The sequence below is a fragment of the Triticum aestivum genome, chromosome 7B (assembly GCF_018294505.1).
Source record: "Triticum aestivum cultivar Chinese Spring chromosome 7B, IWGSC CS RefSeq v2.1, whole genome shotgun sequence".
NCBI classification, from domain to species: Eukaryota; Viridiplantae; Streptophyta; class Magnoliopsida; order Poales; family Poaceae; genus Triticum; species Triticum aestivum.
Window position 1 is genome coordinate 595657455 of NC_057813.1, and position 19437 is coordinate 595676891.

Below are 19437 nucleotides of genomic sequence, written 5' to 3' on the forward strand. Positions count from 1 at the left end.
TCGTTCCTGATTCTGGAGAGGATGGCAGGTGGGGCTCGATAGACGTGGGGCCACGGAGTCAACCTGAGTTTCCTTCATCTTTTGGTACGCGGAGTCTTCATCGCGTGCTCGCCAATCACGATCTGGGTAAAAGCAACCCTATCCCACCAGCCAATCCTACAGCCGCCTCCCCGCTTCCTCCGCACCTCGCCCCACGAGCCCCTCTCCCCTCCGCCGCCTCCTCTCCTTCACCTTTCTCTCGGCATCGCCACCAAAGGAGGCACACATGGGCGGTGGATCCGTGCCAGATAAGAGCGGCGGGGACTGTGCTCCGGTAGCAATGGGGTGCAGCCGGTCGCGGGGAAGATCGCGCCGCCGCCCTTTCCTTCCTCCATCCCCGCCCCTGCCACGAACCCCTCCTCTTCCCCTTCCATACCGGCCTCTGCCGCTCTCCTCGTTGGGCATCACTCCATGTTGCGGAGGACGGTTTGCAGCCTGTGCAGTTGAGGTGAGGAACCGGAGGTGGGGGGAAGGAGCAACAATGGGGAAGATGTTGTGTGCGTTGTGGGAAGCAGCTTGTTGAAAGCCCTGGCTGGCCAGGGGATATGAGCAGGAGGTAAAAACCCTAGATGCCATCCTCTTATTCAGGCTGCATCCCCACGTCTCGTGTTGCCCTCTCTCCTCCCCATTGCTCTGCTTTCCCCCCTGATTTCTCTTTTCCATTTTTCCCCTTTGTGGTTTGACTAGGCAGTTTATAGGGTCATCCAATTTTTATTTTGCAGGTGCTAATCATGCTGCAAGTTGTTGGCTGGGTCTCTTTCTCCCTAGGGAAGGGATAGTAGACCTCGGGGAAATCAAGGATCTTGCGGTGGCTATAGCGATGCCCCTATCATCTCATCCCTCTTTCTATGTGCTTCTCTCCATGGACAGCATCGCCATGGCCAGATCGATGGTTAAAGCCGTAGGTGAAATATATTTCTCTTTATTAGTCATTTGTGACAAGCACACTCTTCCTTGATTCAATTTTCTTCAGGATGTGATTATTTACTATTTTTCTCTCGATGCAGCATTTTCCCTTGATTAAGTTCAGAAGATGGCACTCGTTGCCAGCGGGATCTCGAGGAACATGTGACCTCCATGGTGTTCACTGCCAGACGGTGTGGCAAGGAGGGGTACCTTCTGCAGCGATCTTTCTTGGGGAACCCTGGGAAACCGTCATTCAGGTCTCCTACTAAAGCTCCTCCTCGCCACCAGGGGTGCACGCCATGTCTTCCACCCTGACATGTAAGTTGCGTTCCACCCATCCCCATCTCTCTCTCTTGTTTATGTTGTCGGATTGAATGATTATGGTGATCTCATGATTGTGGAAGATTTCTTGCTCTTCTGGGCTTGTGGAAGTGGCCACTTATGGAGGTTGATTGATTTGGTTGGTTCGATAGGATCCCAACCTGAGGAGAATGATGGTTTGAAGATGGCTAGGTAATGTGATAGATTCAGACATCTTATTTGTTGGGTGTGTATTTCTTTTTAAATAGGCAATATGTTCTTGTTTGATTGCTCTACAAGGTCTCAAATAGTCAGCTACCATCATTCTTAAATCAAAGGAAAGATTACTGCACTTGTAGTTATGATATGTGCTAATAATGAATTGAAAACATGAAAATTGTAACCTGAAGGTTTGAGCGTTGTCACCTAACCTTTTCTGTTTATAATGAACACCAGGGTATAAATCTTCAAGTGCCTTTCTTGTTTAAGCTTGTGTGCGATTAGCTTGCAGCCCTTGGTAGCACTAAGACTTCACTGGCATCATTTACAACCCTATTGGCTCTCTTTGCAGCGGCCTGTGGGGCATCGACCAGACTGGCAGCGACCCCAATGGAGGGGAAGGGCTCGACAGGCGCTTCCAGGCAGGAGAGGCTTGGGGGCCTCGTGGATTGGGAAGATGGCGGCCACCCGGGTTTCTTCGATCGATCTGCGATCTGGACAGGGCCACGGCAACGCGGGCGTCGGGCGTAGGCGAGCGACCCTCTGTAGCCACATGTTGACAGGTAGAAGGCATAACACTCCTCCCACCTTTGCTTCTCCCCTCCTCCCCTTCACTTCCCACTCCTTTCCAATCTAGACTGCCCACCTGCGTCCGCATCTTTTTTCTCTCGATTTGTACTACTTGATTCTCTGGTTCTCTTATAATCTTGTTTTGATTCCTCAACTTTTAGTTACCTGTCAAGACTATAAGAAGAATTTTGAGGAAGAATTTGATCAAGAAGACCAAGGTGAATTATATCTCTCTTGAACACAGTCACGCCTGTTTCTGCATTTTTGGATTTTTCTGTGTAGTAGAGCACATGCCATGATTTTGTACTCCTCTTCCTTCCGCAACCTTGCCTGCCGAGCGCACTGAGCTGTTTTGCTGTACAAAGAGCCTCTCCCTTTCAATGTGCCATGGTGTCCCTCTCCAGGCTAGCTCCAAACTTCTGCCCCCATCATTCCCATGGTGTCTAAGAATATCATGGGGAAGAGGCTCTGGGAGAGGGGGTTTGGTTTTACTTTTCTGGTTTTGCAACATGATGCGACGAATTTCTCTTGCACGTATGGCTTTATTCCTTCATTTACCATATGCAAATCTTAATCTTCAATTTGTTTGGTTTCCTATGAGTGGAGATTACTGTGATGCTATGTAAGCGTAAAGTGTAGAGTGAATCAGATATGTGCTAGGTCCACTAATTTAGCTCATTACCTTGCTTCATTGTTGTGTAGATGCAAAACTTGTTTTCCCTTGTGCTGAATTTGCCACTATTTTTCATTTCTTCTCATTATGATCTAATCAAAGTGACTCGACATATTTGAGTCTCTCGTGCATGTCTGGTTTGGACTTGCCCTTATTTTTTACCAAATCACTAAACTAAACTGTATAAATAAAATAGACCCCTTCCTTTCCAACACCTTATATATTATTAGAGTGAGCAATAACATGTTATCATATTCGGTTTCTTGTGAGCAGCACTTCAGTTCAGATTGTCATATACTCTTTGGTATATAGCATTTTTTGCTTATATCTATTGCCTATTTCACATAGAGAGATGGTTTGCTTTGGAGAGGAATTAGATAAGGCCCATGAGTCCTAAGTAAGTGTGATAAGCAAGCCCTGCACTTCTATTTACTATTAAGCGTCAACTAAATTTTTGATAATGGCATTTCAGAGATAATACAATCAATCCAACTGTTAACTTTGGTGTGCTTTTTGGACGGACTAATATGAAGATGCTGGCTAGCTCGCATTGCCATCATATAGTCTAGAAGCAAGGGCAAGGATTATAGGGAAAATAAAGGTACATTGATCCCAATATATTTTACCTTCTCGACGAAGTTTTGGTGCTTGCGCAAGAAAATAACACCATCATTATACCTACTGCTCATTTTTTATTCAGGCAATTAGCCATCAATAGGAAAAGCCAACTAATTGTACTTTATCTATTGCAGAGGTGAAATTACTACTACTTTTCGAAAGTTTTTTTATGCATGTTCCCCTTTCTTAATCTTCTATTTTTTCAAATGTACATACCTGTGCTTATAATCATTATTACACTTGGTTCTACTGCAAGAGCATACTTTATCTTTCCATTTCCATCAATCCATCTTGATGTGTGATCGGGTTGTTGTGTGATGCTGTTAGCTATTGATATGGTGTCTGCTTATGTCTATTCATAAGTACACCCTTTGCCTATTGTTCGGTTGAGACGTATAGCAAGCACAAGAAAAATCTGCTAATGAGTCCTTAGCTAGCTTTTGATATTTTAGTCCTCTGGCCTTGTTCACACATAGCTCCAGAATTAGGGAACTAGAAATAACTGATTCTTGTCCCCAAAAAACGGCTAGGTAATTTTCATAGACCTTCTGACCTTCATTATTATATGCTTTTGCATTTGTTGCATTCGTTCTTTCAGGTTGTTTTATTATTTTTTCATGTTGGCTTTAGGATGCCCAGTGTATTTCAGCTCATATGTACATGTATTGTGTATGGTTTATTTGTCCTATCTGCCGGTGTCTGAGCATGACAAGCAGCAAAGAGGGAGGGGGGATTTTTCAAGTACAAAGCAAAATGTGCACAAAATAGATGCGGCTCACAATGTCATAGCATAGACTGGAAAAAATATACATTGTATATATATCATAAATACTATTACCCAGTGCTCACGATTTATGTTCACATAGATACATGGTAACAACAACATACCTGGTTTTGTGGATAATGACTACTCCAGTGCCACAACTGTAGAATACACTAGACTGGTCAAAAGTGCTCCATTGCCTCAATTGTAGAATACACCGGACTGGCCAAAAGTTGTCCATAGCCACAACTGTAGAATACATGTCGCAGTTTGACCTTCATACTCTCAATTTGAAGCTTCAGATCATCCTGTTTAGCCAAAAAATATCATAAATTGCACATTCATTTGGGTAAACATGTTGGCTTTCATGTAGTGATATTTTGCTTTGGCAGTGTGCATCGTATGATGCTGAGGCCTAGAGATGAACCCTTCCATCATCTTAAAAGAAAAAAAAGTTTGTACCCAATAGAATGAAATACTTTTGCCCAGGGTGAAACAGCTACCTGGGCATGAGAATGCCTAAGGTCTCTTGCAGTTTCTGAAACTGCTGCCTGCAGATCAGAGATATCTCGGAAGCTATCTCCCCGGAAGCTCCTGTAAACTGAATCCCCACTGCTGCTGCTACTGAGCTGCGCTACTGATGTGATTGATTGTGAATTTGTCTTCAGGGTTGTATCATCATGGTAAGAGATCTCGCTGCCAGCACTGCCTAAAGGGCTAGCTTCAGGATTGACCTATTTATATTTACGAGTGTGTGATCACATTGCGATGGCAGAGATGACTTGCGGAATAATACAGTTGATGTTCCATTTCTGTCAGCCCACTCTGCTGTAGACAGAATAGTTAGTAACACTCTAATACACTTTTTTGTTTGTATTCAGTTGATAGGTGTAATCAACAATTTTCAGAAAACAAAATCAAATGCAGACTTGAGTATTACCTGAGGGCGCACTAGAAAGGCTTCCAGAGCTAGGAGAAGAAATGGTTGAAGAAGATATGGTCTTGGGTGTTTCACAGGCATCAGGTGTAAGAGTGCACGAATGACAGTTTTCCCTTTGAAACGACGTACGCCGTACAGAAGCTTGGAATGCATTCAGAGATTTTTGTTGAAGTCTTGCTTCCTTTGAGCTTCCTGCAAACAATCAACAATGGTAGCCACATGATTAAGATTGCACTAGGCATTTCTTATCCTATACTGTACTGGGTTTTATTCTTTATAAAAATTGTTCAGCCTAAATTTTTTGCAAATTCCCATATTGAACTTGGAACCAAGTAGTTGAAGTGCAACCTTCAGTATTAGGCCGGTAGCTGGGGAATTAAATGAGAAGACAATGATAATCCTACCAAATGCTTTTCTCACTATATATCACAGTGCTCCAGCTAATCATCCTAAAAGTTTTCCAAGACGTATAGTGGTAACATTAGACACTACCAACATCAAACGTGGTGTAGAACTGAAATTAGTATGACAGAGAGAACTAATAAAGGGGTGAAAGTTTCTTATGACCGTAATATCGTCTGTTTTTGTCCGACCAGTTTCGTAAGTTGTCCTTGGTCGTCCGTATATGTTTCTGCTTGGTAAGTTATGTGGGATAGAATTCGAATTTCTGTTATGGGCCACTAAAAAATTGCCCCATGTGCTAATCTTTTGGACTTCTTTTGTAATTAATAGTCTCACCCTGCTTCTTTACATTAAATCCTAGCAACTTATATATGTGCTAGATATGCAAGAATCAAACAAGCAAGCGAGGCCTGCCGCATAATGCCACCAATCGAAAAACATCTCCTCCGAGGAGGAAGACCAGGCTGCTATCAGCAACCAGCGAGCGAGGAAGGAACCAAAGAATAGAAATAGCCCGTCGGCTTGTGCAGCTGCGGAGCATCCTGAAGACCCCTGTGACACTAAAAGAGGGGAGGGAAGGGTGGATGGAGGAGGAGCAGAGAATCACCTCCAGGCGAAGGAGTTTGTGTCGCAGGCGACGACCCCCGCCAGGGGCAATGGTCGCTGCCACCGTCCCAGTCAACGAGCGCGTTGGCGATGTTGCCGAAGCATGCCTTGACGGACATTAGCGCCTCCCCCGTCTCCTATGCCGCCGCTGCCAACAGCCCAAGCACCGCCGCACGATGACGGCCCTAAAGCGACCGTCCTTGCCTTCTCCCTCCGTCGCCTGCGCACTCCGTACGGGATCGAGAAATCTCCTCTTCGGACCCACCTTGTGTCCGTCAGGGGAAGAAGCATAGCCGTGGTGGTGTGTGTGTTTTTTTACGGGTGTGTGGTCTTGTGTCAGCGGGGAGGGGAGAAACCGGGGGAGATGGACACGACCTGCGAGCGAAGAGAAAACTGGTGACGTGTACACGTGGAGCACCAGCACCGACGAGCAAAGCGGCTGGTTTGGGAGAACGTGTGTGCACACATGTCGGACTGGTTTACAAGACGGGTAAACATATCCGAGTCCATCACACGAACGTGTTAGTGTATGCATTTTTTTGTGAATACGTGTACGCATGTTTTTGTTCTCCGAACACATACATTGCTGGATTTGATGCTATATATTTTTGTTATCAGGTTGGATTTACCTCAGTTTGTGTCTCTCACGAACTCAAACCGTCTAAAAATGTGAAAATTGGATTCCCGCAAAAAAACGTAAAAACAGGAAGATTAATATATATAGTATAGCATGCAGTCGAACAAAAAATATAAATTATCTTCAGGCATTTGTTGATCCCGGTTCATACGAGTGCCTAATAAACCACCAACGCCCAATCTCCATGAAGCTATTGTTCCAGATTTAAAAAATGATGTCATGCCTGACGTTGCTAAGACGGACATATTGGAGGTGGTATGTATGAACTTGGCAACCACCATATACATTCTTTTGACCCAAATTAACATTAATGCTACGAAGGAACAACAACAGTTGCATCCAAGTAAAATTACTCTAGAAGTGTCGGATGCTCAACATTTTAATTGTCTAAATGGCAATACAATCTGCCAATGTGGTATGCAGAATATAATCAATTTATTTTATCCTAAATCTTTATAGTTAGTTATTCCACTTCTGTTTATGTGTTGGTTAGTTGCACTATATGATATAGCTAGCTATGTAGTTTTCTTTATAAAGTCGGATTAAATAATCTACCGCAAGCTACATTCGTAGCTTCGTTTTGATGTAAGTTCATGCTTTTAGTCTATCGTGCTTCCCATTATCAGGCTTGATACGCATGCGCCAATTATATATAAAGACGCCATCTAAGTATCTCCTTGCATTGGTATACCTGGACCGTAATGTTATCAGGATCGATAAAATATGCCATCTAAGTATAATGGTTTTAAATTTTAATGCTTGGTTTGCTTTGCCTACTTGCACCAGTTGCACAAGCAGCCTCTGTTTTTATTCCACATACCCAAGGGCAATATATTCAACTGCAATATCTCAAATCGAAAGTCACAAACTTATTTTGAATGGTAACTAATTGGATCCGACCACAAGTGAGCCAAGGGATCGTTGTACTCCCTTGCTGTCTTTTCCAGTTTCACTCACTGCCAGAGCAAGAATACTATGTTTTGGTGGGGTTTCTTCTGGAAACAAAGAGAACATATCTCGATGTGAAATGCTTCGACCGTCACGTTTTAATGTTAGCCATTATTAGGTTTATGAAAAAGTATTTCACTACTACCATGCTTCTATTCTGCATGTTCTTTTTGTCATAGGATGCATGTGACATCATTAGTATTAAGTATGAGGTAGGGGTTTTATGCCTTTCAGTAGATCTCAAGGTCTCATTGAGTTTTATGGATGGTAGTACCAGCAGAGGGGAGGGTCTGATAGTTGGAAGCTACCAGTGAGAGAGAGCAAACATTTAATAGATATGCCTGTGTGCTGGTATTAATCTGACCATGTTTATGTATATGGGTGACGTGTTTTTCCATAAATTTGTCTGTTTGCAATTTATCTTTTGCCGAGGCAAAGGAAATGGTGTGTGTGTGTGGGAGAACTAATATATTTTAGGACGATGGCTTAATTGCAGGCAGGAAAAAAGATTTGGAATGTATATGGCAAAATGAAGGACAACAATATCAAAACCTGGTCTACAGGAACCAAAGATGAAGAGTTGTTTAGACGATGAAATCATGGTCAATATTGATGGAACATGCCATGATGGCTCCTAATATCACCACCTTCATGTTTTTCCTGTTGGTAGCAGATACAAGACTCGGCTAGGGGTTAAGATACCAGCTCTACCTATATGATGCATCTCTGCTAAAGTAGTTTGCCTTATAAAGCCAATATCAAGTGATTTCATAACTTTCTTTTGAGCTATCATGCTACTATGTAATGAAATATATAACGTTGTGTACTAAGTATCTATTAAATTGGCTCTAAATCACTCTCACTTTCATGGCTCACTCTCGCTTTTTGCACCATGGGCCCAACGGGGCGTCTAGCATGAACAAAGGGCAAGCATATGCTTTCGCCTTCAAATGCAATTCCAAGGGTCTGCGCCTGATCGTCTACTCAATATAAGCAAACTGCAAAAGCCCCTTGTTATATAACTTAATATTAGTATAAATGCCTACCAAGACTTCTATGGTTATCATCCTTTTGGATCTTATGTAATCCACTAAGATCATCCTGTGCATTTAGCTATTGGTTATTTGCTGCTTAGACTGCTGTGTGGTATGCTTTTGAAACAACCATGATAAAAGAAATATATGCTTTCGTCTTCAACTACACGTCCAAAGGCCTCTGCATGATTGCCTATCAAATCTAAACAGATCACAAGAATCCTTTCCTACATGACTTAGTGCATCATTTTCAATCTTATCATCTTATGTAAAACAAACCATGACAATCTTGTGCGTATGACTATCGCTTGCTTGCTGCCTATAGTATCATGAACTATGCTTTTCGAACAACAATATGTTAATGCACACTCTTTCAATACTTGGCTTACATTCGGTCTTTGCGCCATTGGTGCAACGGGTCATCTAGTATATATAACGGTAATACACATGGTGTGTTTATGAACATGTTATACTACATTTAATATATTTTATCTCTACTCTTATAAAAAAACGGAGTTGTTGATGATGGTGTGCCTGCCATCCTGCATTATAGGCCGTCCGATTTATATCTGGCGGATAGCAAGGAAACTATGATGGTTGAAGTTGGCAACAATCATGATTGTAGATTCTTATTGAAATAGAGAAACGAATTCAAATTTAGTTCGAATTGCAGCGGTAGTATAGACATTTCGAATGCACTAAAATGTTGGTATGAGTAGGTTACATGCATTATACAGCAAAGCGAAAAAAATTAATCGGACATAACATGGATTCATACTCCCTCCTTCCATCTATATAGGGCGTAATGAGATTTTTAAGACCTCCTTTGACTATTGACAAGATTAATAGTATATGACATGCACAATGTGAAAATTATATCATTGAAAGAACCTTTCACAGACGAAGTTAACAGTGTGCTTTGTGTAAGTTGCATGTCATATATCATTGCTCTAATATTTGGTCAAAGTTAGCATCGAAAAACGCATTAGGCCCTATATAGATGGAAGGAGGGAGTAGCTTTGAATAGCATTTGCATAGTAAAACGGGGCAAGACTCTCTCTTTGTGTGGTGTGAATAGTTTTATTTTTTCGTTTTCTTTTTGGTTGAGGGAAGTGCGAATTAATTTGGTACGTACAAGTACAATATTACTACACGTTAGGCTTGTCCCTAAAATTCAACCCGCGTCTTGTTATATCCCAAAAATTCAGATATCGTGCTCCCAAAACTGGCGCCTTCACAACCCGCGTCTTGCTATCCCGAAATTACAACGTGCGCGAAAACTCCCTCTAGCTGCCAAATCCCGACACGTGAAATCCCCCTTCTAACCCTGAGCCGAAAGTGCCGCTAGTTCAAATTGGTGGGGGGTACTTTTGTAACACACCCTACATTTTGGACAAGCACGTCCCTAAGTCATGCTTCACCCCCTCCCATCGCCCCCTTTTCGCCATTCGAAATCCCAGGCCACCATAACCTCTCCGCTCCAGCCGCGAAACCCCATCCTCCTCCGTCCGCCACGTCACCGCTGCCTAGCCGGAGCCTCTTCCCCGACGATGTCGTGCACCGCAACAGCTCAATGTCCCTCGTCCACCTCCCCGGATGAGGATCCGTCGTCCATCTCGCCGTCTCACCGGTTCAGCCGCCCCATCCTCCACCTCCAAGGAGCTGCTCCGACGATCGCCTCGTCTATCGCGGCTGCTCCATCCCCACAGCACCGCCTTAACCTGCTCCACCGGAACCGCAGCATTCTCACCGACTCCTCGGACGAAGCTGAGGCCTACTCAGCGCCACCAAAGAGGTTGTACACTCATGGCATCGCACCTTCTCCTTAACTCGACCTCCTGGCACCGACGGTGCTCCATCCCGCACCGCCATAGAGCGGCTACCTTGAAGCCGGCGCCGCGGGCAACATCTCCATGACGGCTCTCCCCCGGTGCGAGGCCCCTTCATCGGCAGCGTCCATACCTGCCATATCTGCTGCTGCCGCTCTAGCTCTTGCTCGCTCGCTCGCGCTGCTGCTGCTGCTCTCCCTCTCGCTCGTGCTGCTGCTCTGCTCCGATTAAGCCACACTTCAGTCGACTGAATCGACTTTTGGGTCAGTCAATTTTCAGGGGTTGGGGGGGCTCGCCGGAGTTAAGGAAAAACCACCTGCAGCGGGGACGGGGGCTCGCCGGAGAGGTACCCCACTATCTATCTTAGGGTTCAGGGTGGTGCGGGCGGGGGGGGCTAGAGGGCTGGTCGGGGCGGCGGTGGCGAGTTGTTTCGGGGCGGCGAGGCGGCGCTGGGGCCAGCGGTTCGTCCGGTGGTGGCAGGCGGCTAAGGGGTGTGCAGGTTGAAGATGAACTGCAGGCCCTCCCTAAACTACATGTCAAGTGTCCCTCTGCTACCATTGAGTTCAGTTTCGACAGTAGCATTCAGATTCCACAGTTAATTTCAGCTTCGACAGTTAAGTTCAGAGTCAACAGTTTTTACCTCATCTGTTGTAGTCAGGTGGTTTTTGGTGATGTTAATTTTACATCCATTTTTCATCATCTATTGGAGATGCTATTAGAATCCCACTTGAGATTGACGATGTCTGTCTTGTGCTGCTTCAGCCTTGACGTCTTACGGCTCACCAGAGCAGCTCCAACGACAGAACAATCCATCACAACAGAGCAGTGCCCTGGACACCGTCTACAGATTCCTTAGATCTTCCTCCACACCTCCGACAACCACCTCTGCCTCAACTGCTTCAGCGACCAACCCAATGATGTTGAGGTCGACACGGCTACGGCAAAGAAGTTGTACACATGTTGTGTCACTTATTACTATACATTCACGTCGATCCATTAGGGCTATTTTGGTTCAACGGAAAAATATAGCAATAGGGAATTTTCCAATGGCACTCTACTATTCAATTATTCATGCATTTTGTTGAAAGGAATGAAGAAAAACATCCACCTGGACCTACTTTTTAAAATCATATGCATGAAAACAAGACCAAGTGCATTAGTGCCAGAATAACATTCTAACTGTACACGCTTTCATATGGTTTCTCTTTATTTTGGTCATGTTTCTTTGCATTCCTCTGCTCTTCCAATTCCTGTAAACCAAACACCCAAGTTGATAGAAATCCTGTGTTTACAAATGCTGTGTTTACCATGTGCATTTTCCTATCCTATTCCGGTGTTTTTCCTATCTGATGAGCACATGGGTACATCATACATGACATTTCAGAAAAGTGCACAATTTAGTTGGAAAGAATTACTAAGCCGAATCAAGCAAACATATGGCCAGGTGAACGCTAACTTAAGTTCATACTATAATCTTGAATACATGGCTACACTTTCATCTCCATTATTGTTGGTTGAACTTAAGTATAACATGGAAGCAATCCAACAACCAATGAGCTCTTGAAGCAACCACTTTGGAGGAACAAGTTTGGAGAAAACAAGTCTCAAATGAAGCTGATGCTGTCAGTTTTTACCTCTGAAGTTTTGGTGTGCCACACCCATATGATGGAGAAACAGGGCCATAGGGGTACATCAACAGAAGCTAAATCAAATTATCTTTCCAATGCAAAAAACCTCACATCATTTGGAGTTGTGAGTCAAAAGTTCTAGTCATTCTCGTGGAAGGTGTCCAGGCTGTCAAGACTTCGCGAATTTCCGAAGAGCTCTCCAACAACTCCCAAAGTTGACTGCTTATTCACCCAAGAAAGCCATGCAAACCTGTTTACTTTTGAAACCATTTTCACACCTAGCTAAGGGGGGTTGTCCCTGCTATAAAACCCCATCTCCTCCATCCTCTAGGGGACCTTTTGTCAAACCATTCAGCTACAAGCTTATGCAGCAAGACTGCTAGAGAGGTCCGAGAGATCTTGCTACCTTTGCTCTTGTGAGTTCATTCGGATTCGCGAGAAGGAGCCTTTGGTTCCCCCTAGTTCGCCGGCCGTTTTGTGTGGATTAGTCCCGGTTTGTGGTTCTGCGATTGTTCAGATATCGGGTTGGAGTTCTTATAGCTTCGGCCAGCCATCCCCAACGTATGGGTTGCATCCAACCTTGGCAGGTATAAAGCTAGTTATCCCGGCTGCTTGCAGCTAGTTATCCCTTCCGATTTGATCCTACGACGTGAAGATCGAGCCACCCTCGAGCGTGAACTCGTTCATCGGGTTCCCACTTATCACTATCCATGCGTTTAAAGAATCATGCAAGCCAAATGAGCCCTTACAGAATTACTTCAGTTACAGGTACGTGTCGAAGGGAACTTTGTGTGGTTTGTCTTGCTCTTGCCGCAACGTCGTCCACCTCACCTGAGCTGCTCCATCAACAGAAGCATCCACCAAACCAGACATCACGACTCCTGACCGTCTTTCGCCACCTCAGATCTCCTTCCCTGTCGCCGGCACGCACCCCAACGGCATCACCATTATCGACCCAGCAGATGAACCTGAAGAGTACACGGGTCCACAAGAGAGGTCGCACTCTTTTGTTTCTGCTTATGTTATGCATTGCTTAAACTTACCTGCTACTTTATCGTCCTGTTCAGCTCTTGGACTCCCAACTCAGGTCCAAATTCATGTTCAAACTTGAGTTCTAAAATAGTTGTGGGGCACATATCGAGGCAGCAATGAATAGTATGTTTGTCTAATATCTGGTTCACCTAGGGTATGCCTATGTTGTTCATCTTGGGTGGGAAACAAATAGTAAAGCAATCATCATCTGTCTTTTTATTAATTTAAAGCAATCATCAACCTGCTATCATTATTTTTGGATCCATCCACTGGTTGTTACCATCACTCTAAATTTTTGCATGCTCTCCTTACATAATCTCACCATATTTTTTTCATATGCATGTCAGATATTGTACACAGTCATGCTGAACATGTAGAGAAAAAGAGAAGTGTTTTGCGCGGTAATACAATGTCATGCAGACATCGCTCCATGGTGGGTTCAATGGCAAACCCTCCCCACCCCTCTCCAGACTGTAATCCAGAGGAAGATATCTGTTCTGAGGCGTATTCAGACGCCGCTGACCACTCCTATTTACCCCCCAAGGTGTTTGCTCTACTTTGGCATGATGATGTTAGTTATATCATGCATATGTTGCCTTGCAGTGTCTACTTTTGACATCATATATGTCATCTGCTAAGTTTAGACATGTTCTGTAATGCCACCTGTTTAGTTTCTATATCATATATGGGAATTATGCAGTCTCATGTCTTTTAGCCAGCCATAATATATGTGAAATGTGCAATGCCATCCTGTTTAACCAGGCATCATATATTTGAATGATATCTTGCCCATCCTTTTCTTCATTACATTTCCATTTGTCGACAATGTTTGTACATTAAACTACTCTTCCTGTGAATCAGCCATTTGGGTGGGAGATGGAAAAATCTAGGGTGAAAACAAGGCCTTCAGAGCAGACAGTGCTACCTGTCGAAGCAGATCTCTTGTTGGGTCCCGATAGCTCCTCAGAGATGGATTCACAGACAGGTGACCAGTCATATTCCCCCACTGAGGTGTATGCTCTAACTTGGCACGGTTATACTGCTCATATCATGCATACGGTGTCTTGTATTGCATAGTTTAGACATCATATACATAATATTCAACACCATGTTCTTAGTTCAGACATCATATCGAATGCCCTCTGTTTAGCATATAAATCACATATGTGAATTAAATGATGCGATCTTGATTACTTAGATAACATGTAGGTGAATTATGTCATGCGATCCTGTTTAGTTATTCATCATATCTTTGAATTATGTTATGCTATGCTATCTAGTTTAGATAGACATCATATATGTGAAATTATGTCATGCTATCCGTTTTAGTTAAACAATATACATGTCAACTATTTCATGCCCTCTTTTTTCCACACTATCTATTACATCTGTCTCTCATACAATGTCTGTACATTCAACTATGTTTCCTGTTTATTAGCCATTTGAATTGGAGCGGGTGATGCCAGTATCTAGCGGAATAAAAACACGGTCTTCAAATAAAACAGTGCTACCTCTTGGTGGAGATAGCACCCCGGTTGTACATGCACAAGAACCAGTCCTACCACACATAACCCAAACTCTCGCAGATTGTACCCCTACTGCGATGGACAGAGAACCAGCTCACCCAATCTAACCCCAACCCCAGCCGATAGTAACCCAGTTCCTGTTGACACAGCACCATCTCCACCACAGAGCTCCCAAACAACAACAGTTAGTAAGGCAGCTCCAGTGCCCAAAGGGCCAGTACTATCACGGCGAACCCCAACTCCACCAGTTAGTACGCCTATTCCTGTGGAGGAAGCACAACCAGCCAGTCATAGTTTAGCATCTATTGCATTTGATGTTGTTAAATCGTATGTGTGTATCTTCCCATCTTGGAAATATTATACTGAAGATAAAGGAAAATGCCAGTTGCAGGTGTTTGTCCAGGAGTTATGTGTAAATAATGTTATTCATGGCAATTACTTTGCTTCGTCTCATACATCCTACCTCCATGATGGTTATAATACAGCAAATTTTCCCATTTTTCTCTATAGAGAAGGACCGATTTGGAAACTCAGGATGAGGTAACCTGTGCTAATACCTCTGCTATCTTCAAGAATGCTTGGTGGCAGTATCGGAATTACCTGAAGAAAACGTACTTCATCAGCAAAGAAACTCATCAAATTCCCTTACGTTCTCCTGAGACACATTTACTGGACGATGACTAGGAACGCCGTGTTCTGTACTGGTCCCGAACCAAGAATGTGGTAAGGTCTATGAGCTCATTTTCTATTTTAAGTATTTTATTCTTGTATCACTATATTTACTGATACGAACTTATTTTTACTGATACGAACTTATTTTTAACTATGATTGCTTTGCTCTTGTATCACTATATTTACTGATACGAACTTATTTTTAAATTGAAGGATCCAATCGAAACTCCAATGGCACAGCAGGTATGTTCACGCATGTTTCTTTAATAGGTTTGCTCTTATCAATAGCTCTGTTAATTTCAATTTCAATTGTGTATACAGTTGACTTTCATATCATGCACATTACTAGCATCACAACAGAGACAATAGTGTTGTTGTACATGTAGACCCGTGGTACCCATTTGAAATCTTGTTGTGTCGTGTAGTTTCCCACGCTTTGTATTCTTTCACTGCTGCTTTGTCTTGAACTGATATGATTTGAACCGTGTCTCTATTTTGATTTGGCAAGACAATGCAGTGACCATAGGACATAGATATATGTTTGTTTGATGCTTTTATTATGTACTAGTACTTGGCAATAGAAGGCTTGGTAGCTTAATCCTGTCCACCTTACTAATGAACTGGTTCACCGAAATGAGTTTCATATACTAGTACATGCTAAACTTGTTATGTGTCTGCTTGTTTCTTCTTTTAGAATGCTGACAGAATATTGGGGAAGAGTGCCTTATTAAGCAATGGTAAAGGAAGTAATGCAGATATGATTCAGGATAGTGACACATCCTTGTTGGTCTCCAATAAAGCTGATAAAACAGCTAAGGAAGACTATCTTGAAGACAGCGAGACAACCCCAAAGTCCTGTCTTGGTTTAGTGTTCGAGTTACTAGCCACTATCGCATGCACAAGCTATTCAAAGTCACTATCTGAATCAGTTCAATTTCTTGAGTCTCAACTATAAGCAGAAAGACATCGATCAGCTGTGCTGTGACAAGAAGCGGAAGGACTGCGGAAGTCCCTGGAGCATTCAGATGCATACTTTCTGGTGCAACAGCAAGCGTTGGAGAATTTAAGCGCCAAACAGGACAAAGCTAGTCAGCTTGCTAAGCTTATTGCCAGCATGGTGGATACCCAGGATAACGTTTCTTGATCTCTTCTGAAGTTGTTTCAGTTATGCTCTTGTCTTGCCGCCGCGTTTATTTGCACTGGTGGCCAATTTTGACAGCCAGGTGTATGTAATATGCTGCTTTGTTCCCTATATTTGCACTAGTGGCGAACTTTGATGCCCAGTGGATGTAATATGTGTAATAGCGGTAATAGGCTAGCCTTAATTGCTTGCTTATTTATTTCCTTATTGTCTTGTTTAGTTGTTTGCGTGTAGTCACTGCAGTTCTTTTTCTGTGTTTTTCTAGTGGCCACAATAGCCTATTCTTGGTAACTAGGCCAAAATAATCATGGCAACACACGGACTGTTGTAACCATGGGCCTCCTGCAGGCCGTATGATCCATGGGCCTTCGTTCGGTCGTAGGACCATTGGCCTTCTATACGGGCCGTAGGATCCATCAGCCTTCTATACGGGCCTTAGGGATCAATGGGCCTTCTAAGGGTTGTAGGGGTCCATGGGCCTTCTACGGGTCGTACCATCCATGGGCCTCATACGGGCCGTAGGATCCATGGGCCTTCTACGGGGCGTATCATCATTTCGCCAATCATGGGTCGTACTATTCGTGGACCATAACGGGCCTTTAATAGGCCGTATTTGATAACTCTATGAAAACAGCCCAACGGGTTTTTTTGACATGAAAACGGCCCAACATATTAACGGTCCGCAAACGGGCCGACTGTAACGACGGGCTGAATTTGGCCCACAAGCACAAAATGACAGTAACGGGTCGTATGTAACCGAATGCTGCAAATGAGCCCAAGAATCAATGGGCCCTGAGAAGGCCGAAAGATAACTTGGGCTGGAAACGGCCCAATGGAATAACGGGCCGTTAATGGGTATAAAGTGATACACTATTCATTACAGGCCAATTTCACAATGGGACTTTAATGGGCCAAGAGTTACAAAGGTCCTCATATGGGCCGAAAGAAGTCATGGGCCACACATGGGCTGGAAGTTAAAACGGGCTGAATCATATTGGACGGCCCAAATGACGCTACTGGGCCTAATTCGGATAGGGCGTAACGGGCCCTCGGTTAGCGGGCTGTAAATGGCTATATGCGAACAGGCCGTTAACAGGCTTTCCGTGGGCCGGCCCGCCACCTTTTGACCAAGTCAAACGGGCCGCCTTTTCACAGGAATGGGCCTCTGTTGGGCCGTGCCACGTGTCGACGTATCATAGGCGCCTTTTGTCCAATGAGTGGATGACATCTGTCCCAACGGTGAGCCGACACGTGTTTCCTCCAGCTAATGATGATTTTACACGTGGAAAATCCCCATTGGTCGGGGCTGTTAACGGGTTATCGGATCCAGAACCCGACCCGGTAGCTTAACGGCGTTCCATTATGGTGGATGCTACGTGTCGGTCACCCTTGACGAAAGCAGTTCTGTGACGCGCGATTTATCGTCATGGAAGTGGACACTTCTGTGATGATAATTTTGGTAATATCATGGAACACTTCTACGACAGCACAGGTATGACTATCTTGATTCTGTCATAAATTTGTCATGGATGTACATGCGTGACAAAAAACGTGACCTACTGTGACAAACACGTATCATCACGGAAGTGTATTTTTTTGTAGTGATAACTCAATCATACATAAAAGAATTCAGAGGAGATTCAAATATTTCTCATAGATAAACTTGATCATAAACCCACAATTCATCAGATCTCGACAAACACACCGCAAAAAGAGTTACATCGAATAGATCTCCAAGAAGATCGAGGAGAACATGGTATTGAGATCCAAAAAGAGAGAAGAAGCCATCTAGCTAATAGCTATGGACCCGAAGGTCTGTGGTAAACTACTCACAAATCATCGGAGAGGCTATGGTGTTGATGTAGAAGCCCTCCATGGTCGAGAGCGTCGGTGAAGGCTCCAAGATGGGATCTCACAGATACAGAAGGTTACGATGGTGGAAATAGTTTTTCATTGGCTCAATGGATGTTTTCGGGGTATGTGGGTATATATAGAAGGAAGAAGTTGGTCGGTGGCCGCCCGAGGGGCCCACGAGATAGGGGGCACGCCCTCCACCCCCGTGGCCGCCTAGGCTGCTTCTTGACTTGCACTCCAAGTCCTCTAGATCACGTTCGTTCCAAAAATCATGCTCTCGAAGGTTTCATTCCGTTTGGACTCCGTTTGATATTCATTTTCTTTGAAATACTGAAATAGGCAAAAAAAACAGCAATACGGGCTGGGCCTCTGGTTAGTAGGTTAGTCCCAAAAATGATATAAATGTGTAAATTAAAGCCCATAAACATCCAAAAAGGGTAATATAATAGCATGGAACAATCAAAAATTATAGATACGTTGGAGACGTATCAAGCATCCCCAAGCTTAATTCCTGCTCGTCCTCGGAGTACTAAGGAAATCATCATTCATAACAAGATTCAGCAAAGCAGTATTGATTTCACAAGACTCAACATCATTAAGAGGAGCAATCAGAGTACTAAGGAAATCATCATTATTGGTATTGGAGAAATCACACAATTTGGTATTATCTTGCGCCATGGCGACAAGTAATCCAACACACAAGCAAACAGAAAGAGGCAAACGAAAAAGAGAGGAGAAGATTGGGAAAGAGAGGGCGAATAAAACGACAAGGGTGAAGTGGGGGAGAGGAAAATGAGAGGCAAATGGCAAAGAATGTAAATGCGAGGGAGATGAGTTTGTGATGGGTACTTGATATATCTTGACTTGAGCGAAGACCTCCCCGGCAACGGCGCCAGAAATCCTTCTTGTTATGTCTTGAGCTTGCGTTGGTTTTCCTTAAAGAGGAAAGGGTGATGCAGCAATAGTAGTGTAAGTATTTCCCTCAGTTTTTGAGAACCAAGGTATCAATCCAGTAGGAGGCTCCTCAAAAGTCCCACGCACCTACACAAACAAACAAAGAACTCGCAACCAACACAATAAAGGGGTTGTCAATCCCTTCA

The 19437-nt window shown here is 43.8% G+C and overlaps 1 protein-coding gene and 1 long non-coding RNA gene across 4 annotated transcripts; one reads left to right on the top strand and one right to left on the bottom strand.

The window, feature by feature from the left end:
- The first annotated feature begins 174 nt into the window (after positions 1-174).
- On the top strand, positions 175-5257 carry LOC123162675 (uncharacterized). Of its 2 annotated transcripts, XR_006481412.1 has the most exons (7): positions 175-595; positions 762-944; positions 1047-1263; positions 1350-1458; positions 1817-2027; positions 2196-3308; positions 4970-5257. It is a non-coding gene; the product is annotated as an uncharacterized lncRNA (long non-coding RNA). The 2 variants fall into 2 exon arrangements; XR_006481413.1 differs by lacking the exon at positions 4970-5257 and having other exon boundaries at positions 1378-1458; positions 2196-4080.
- LOC123162674 (uncharacterized) lies at positions 4202-6549 on the bottom strand. 2 transcript variants are annotated; one of them, XR_006481411.1, is made up of 4 exons: positions 6038-6549; positions 5029-5220; positions 4592-4916; positions 4202-4396 (listed from the first exon to the last, which is right to left on the bottom strand). XR_006481411.1 is itself a non-coding variant. In XM_044580454.1 (3 exons), exons 1-3 carry the CDS (start codon positions 6153-6155, stop codon positions 4798-4800), a joined length of 429 nt encoding a protein of 142 aa, XP_044436389.1. In that variant the 5' UTR covers positions 6156-6549; the 3' UTR covers positions 4423-4797. The 2 variants fall into 2 exon arrangements, 1 of the variants encoding a protein (XP_044436389.1); XM_044580454.1 differs by lacking the exon at positions 4202-4396 and having other exon boundaries at positions 4423-4916.
- Between the last annotated feature and the right edge of the window lie 12888 nt (positions 6550-19437).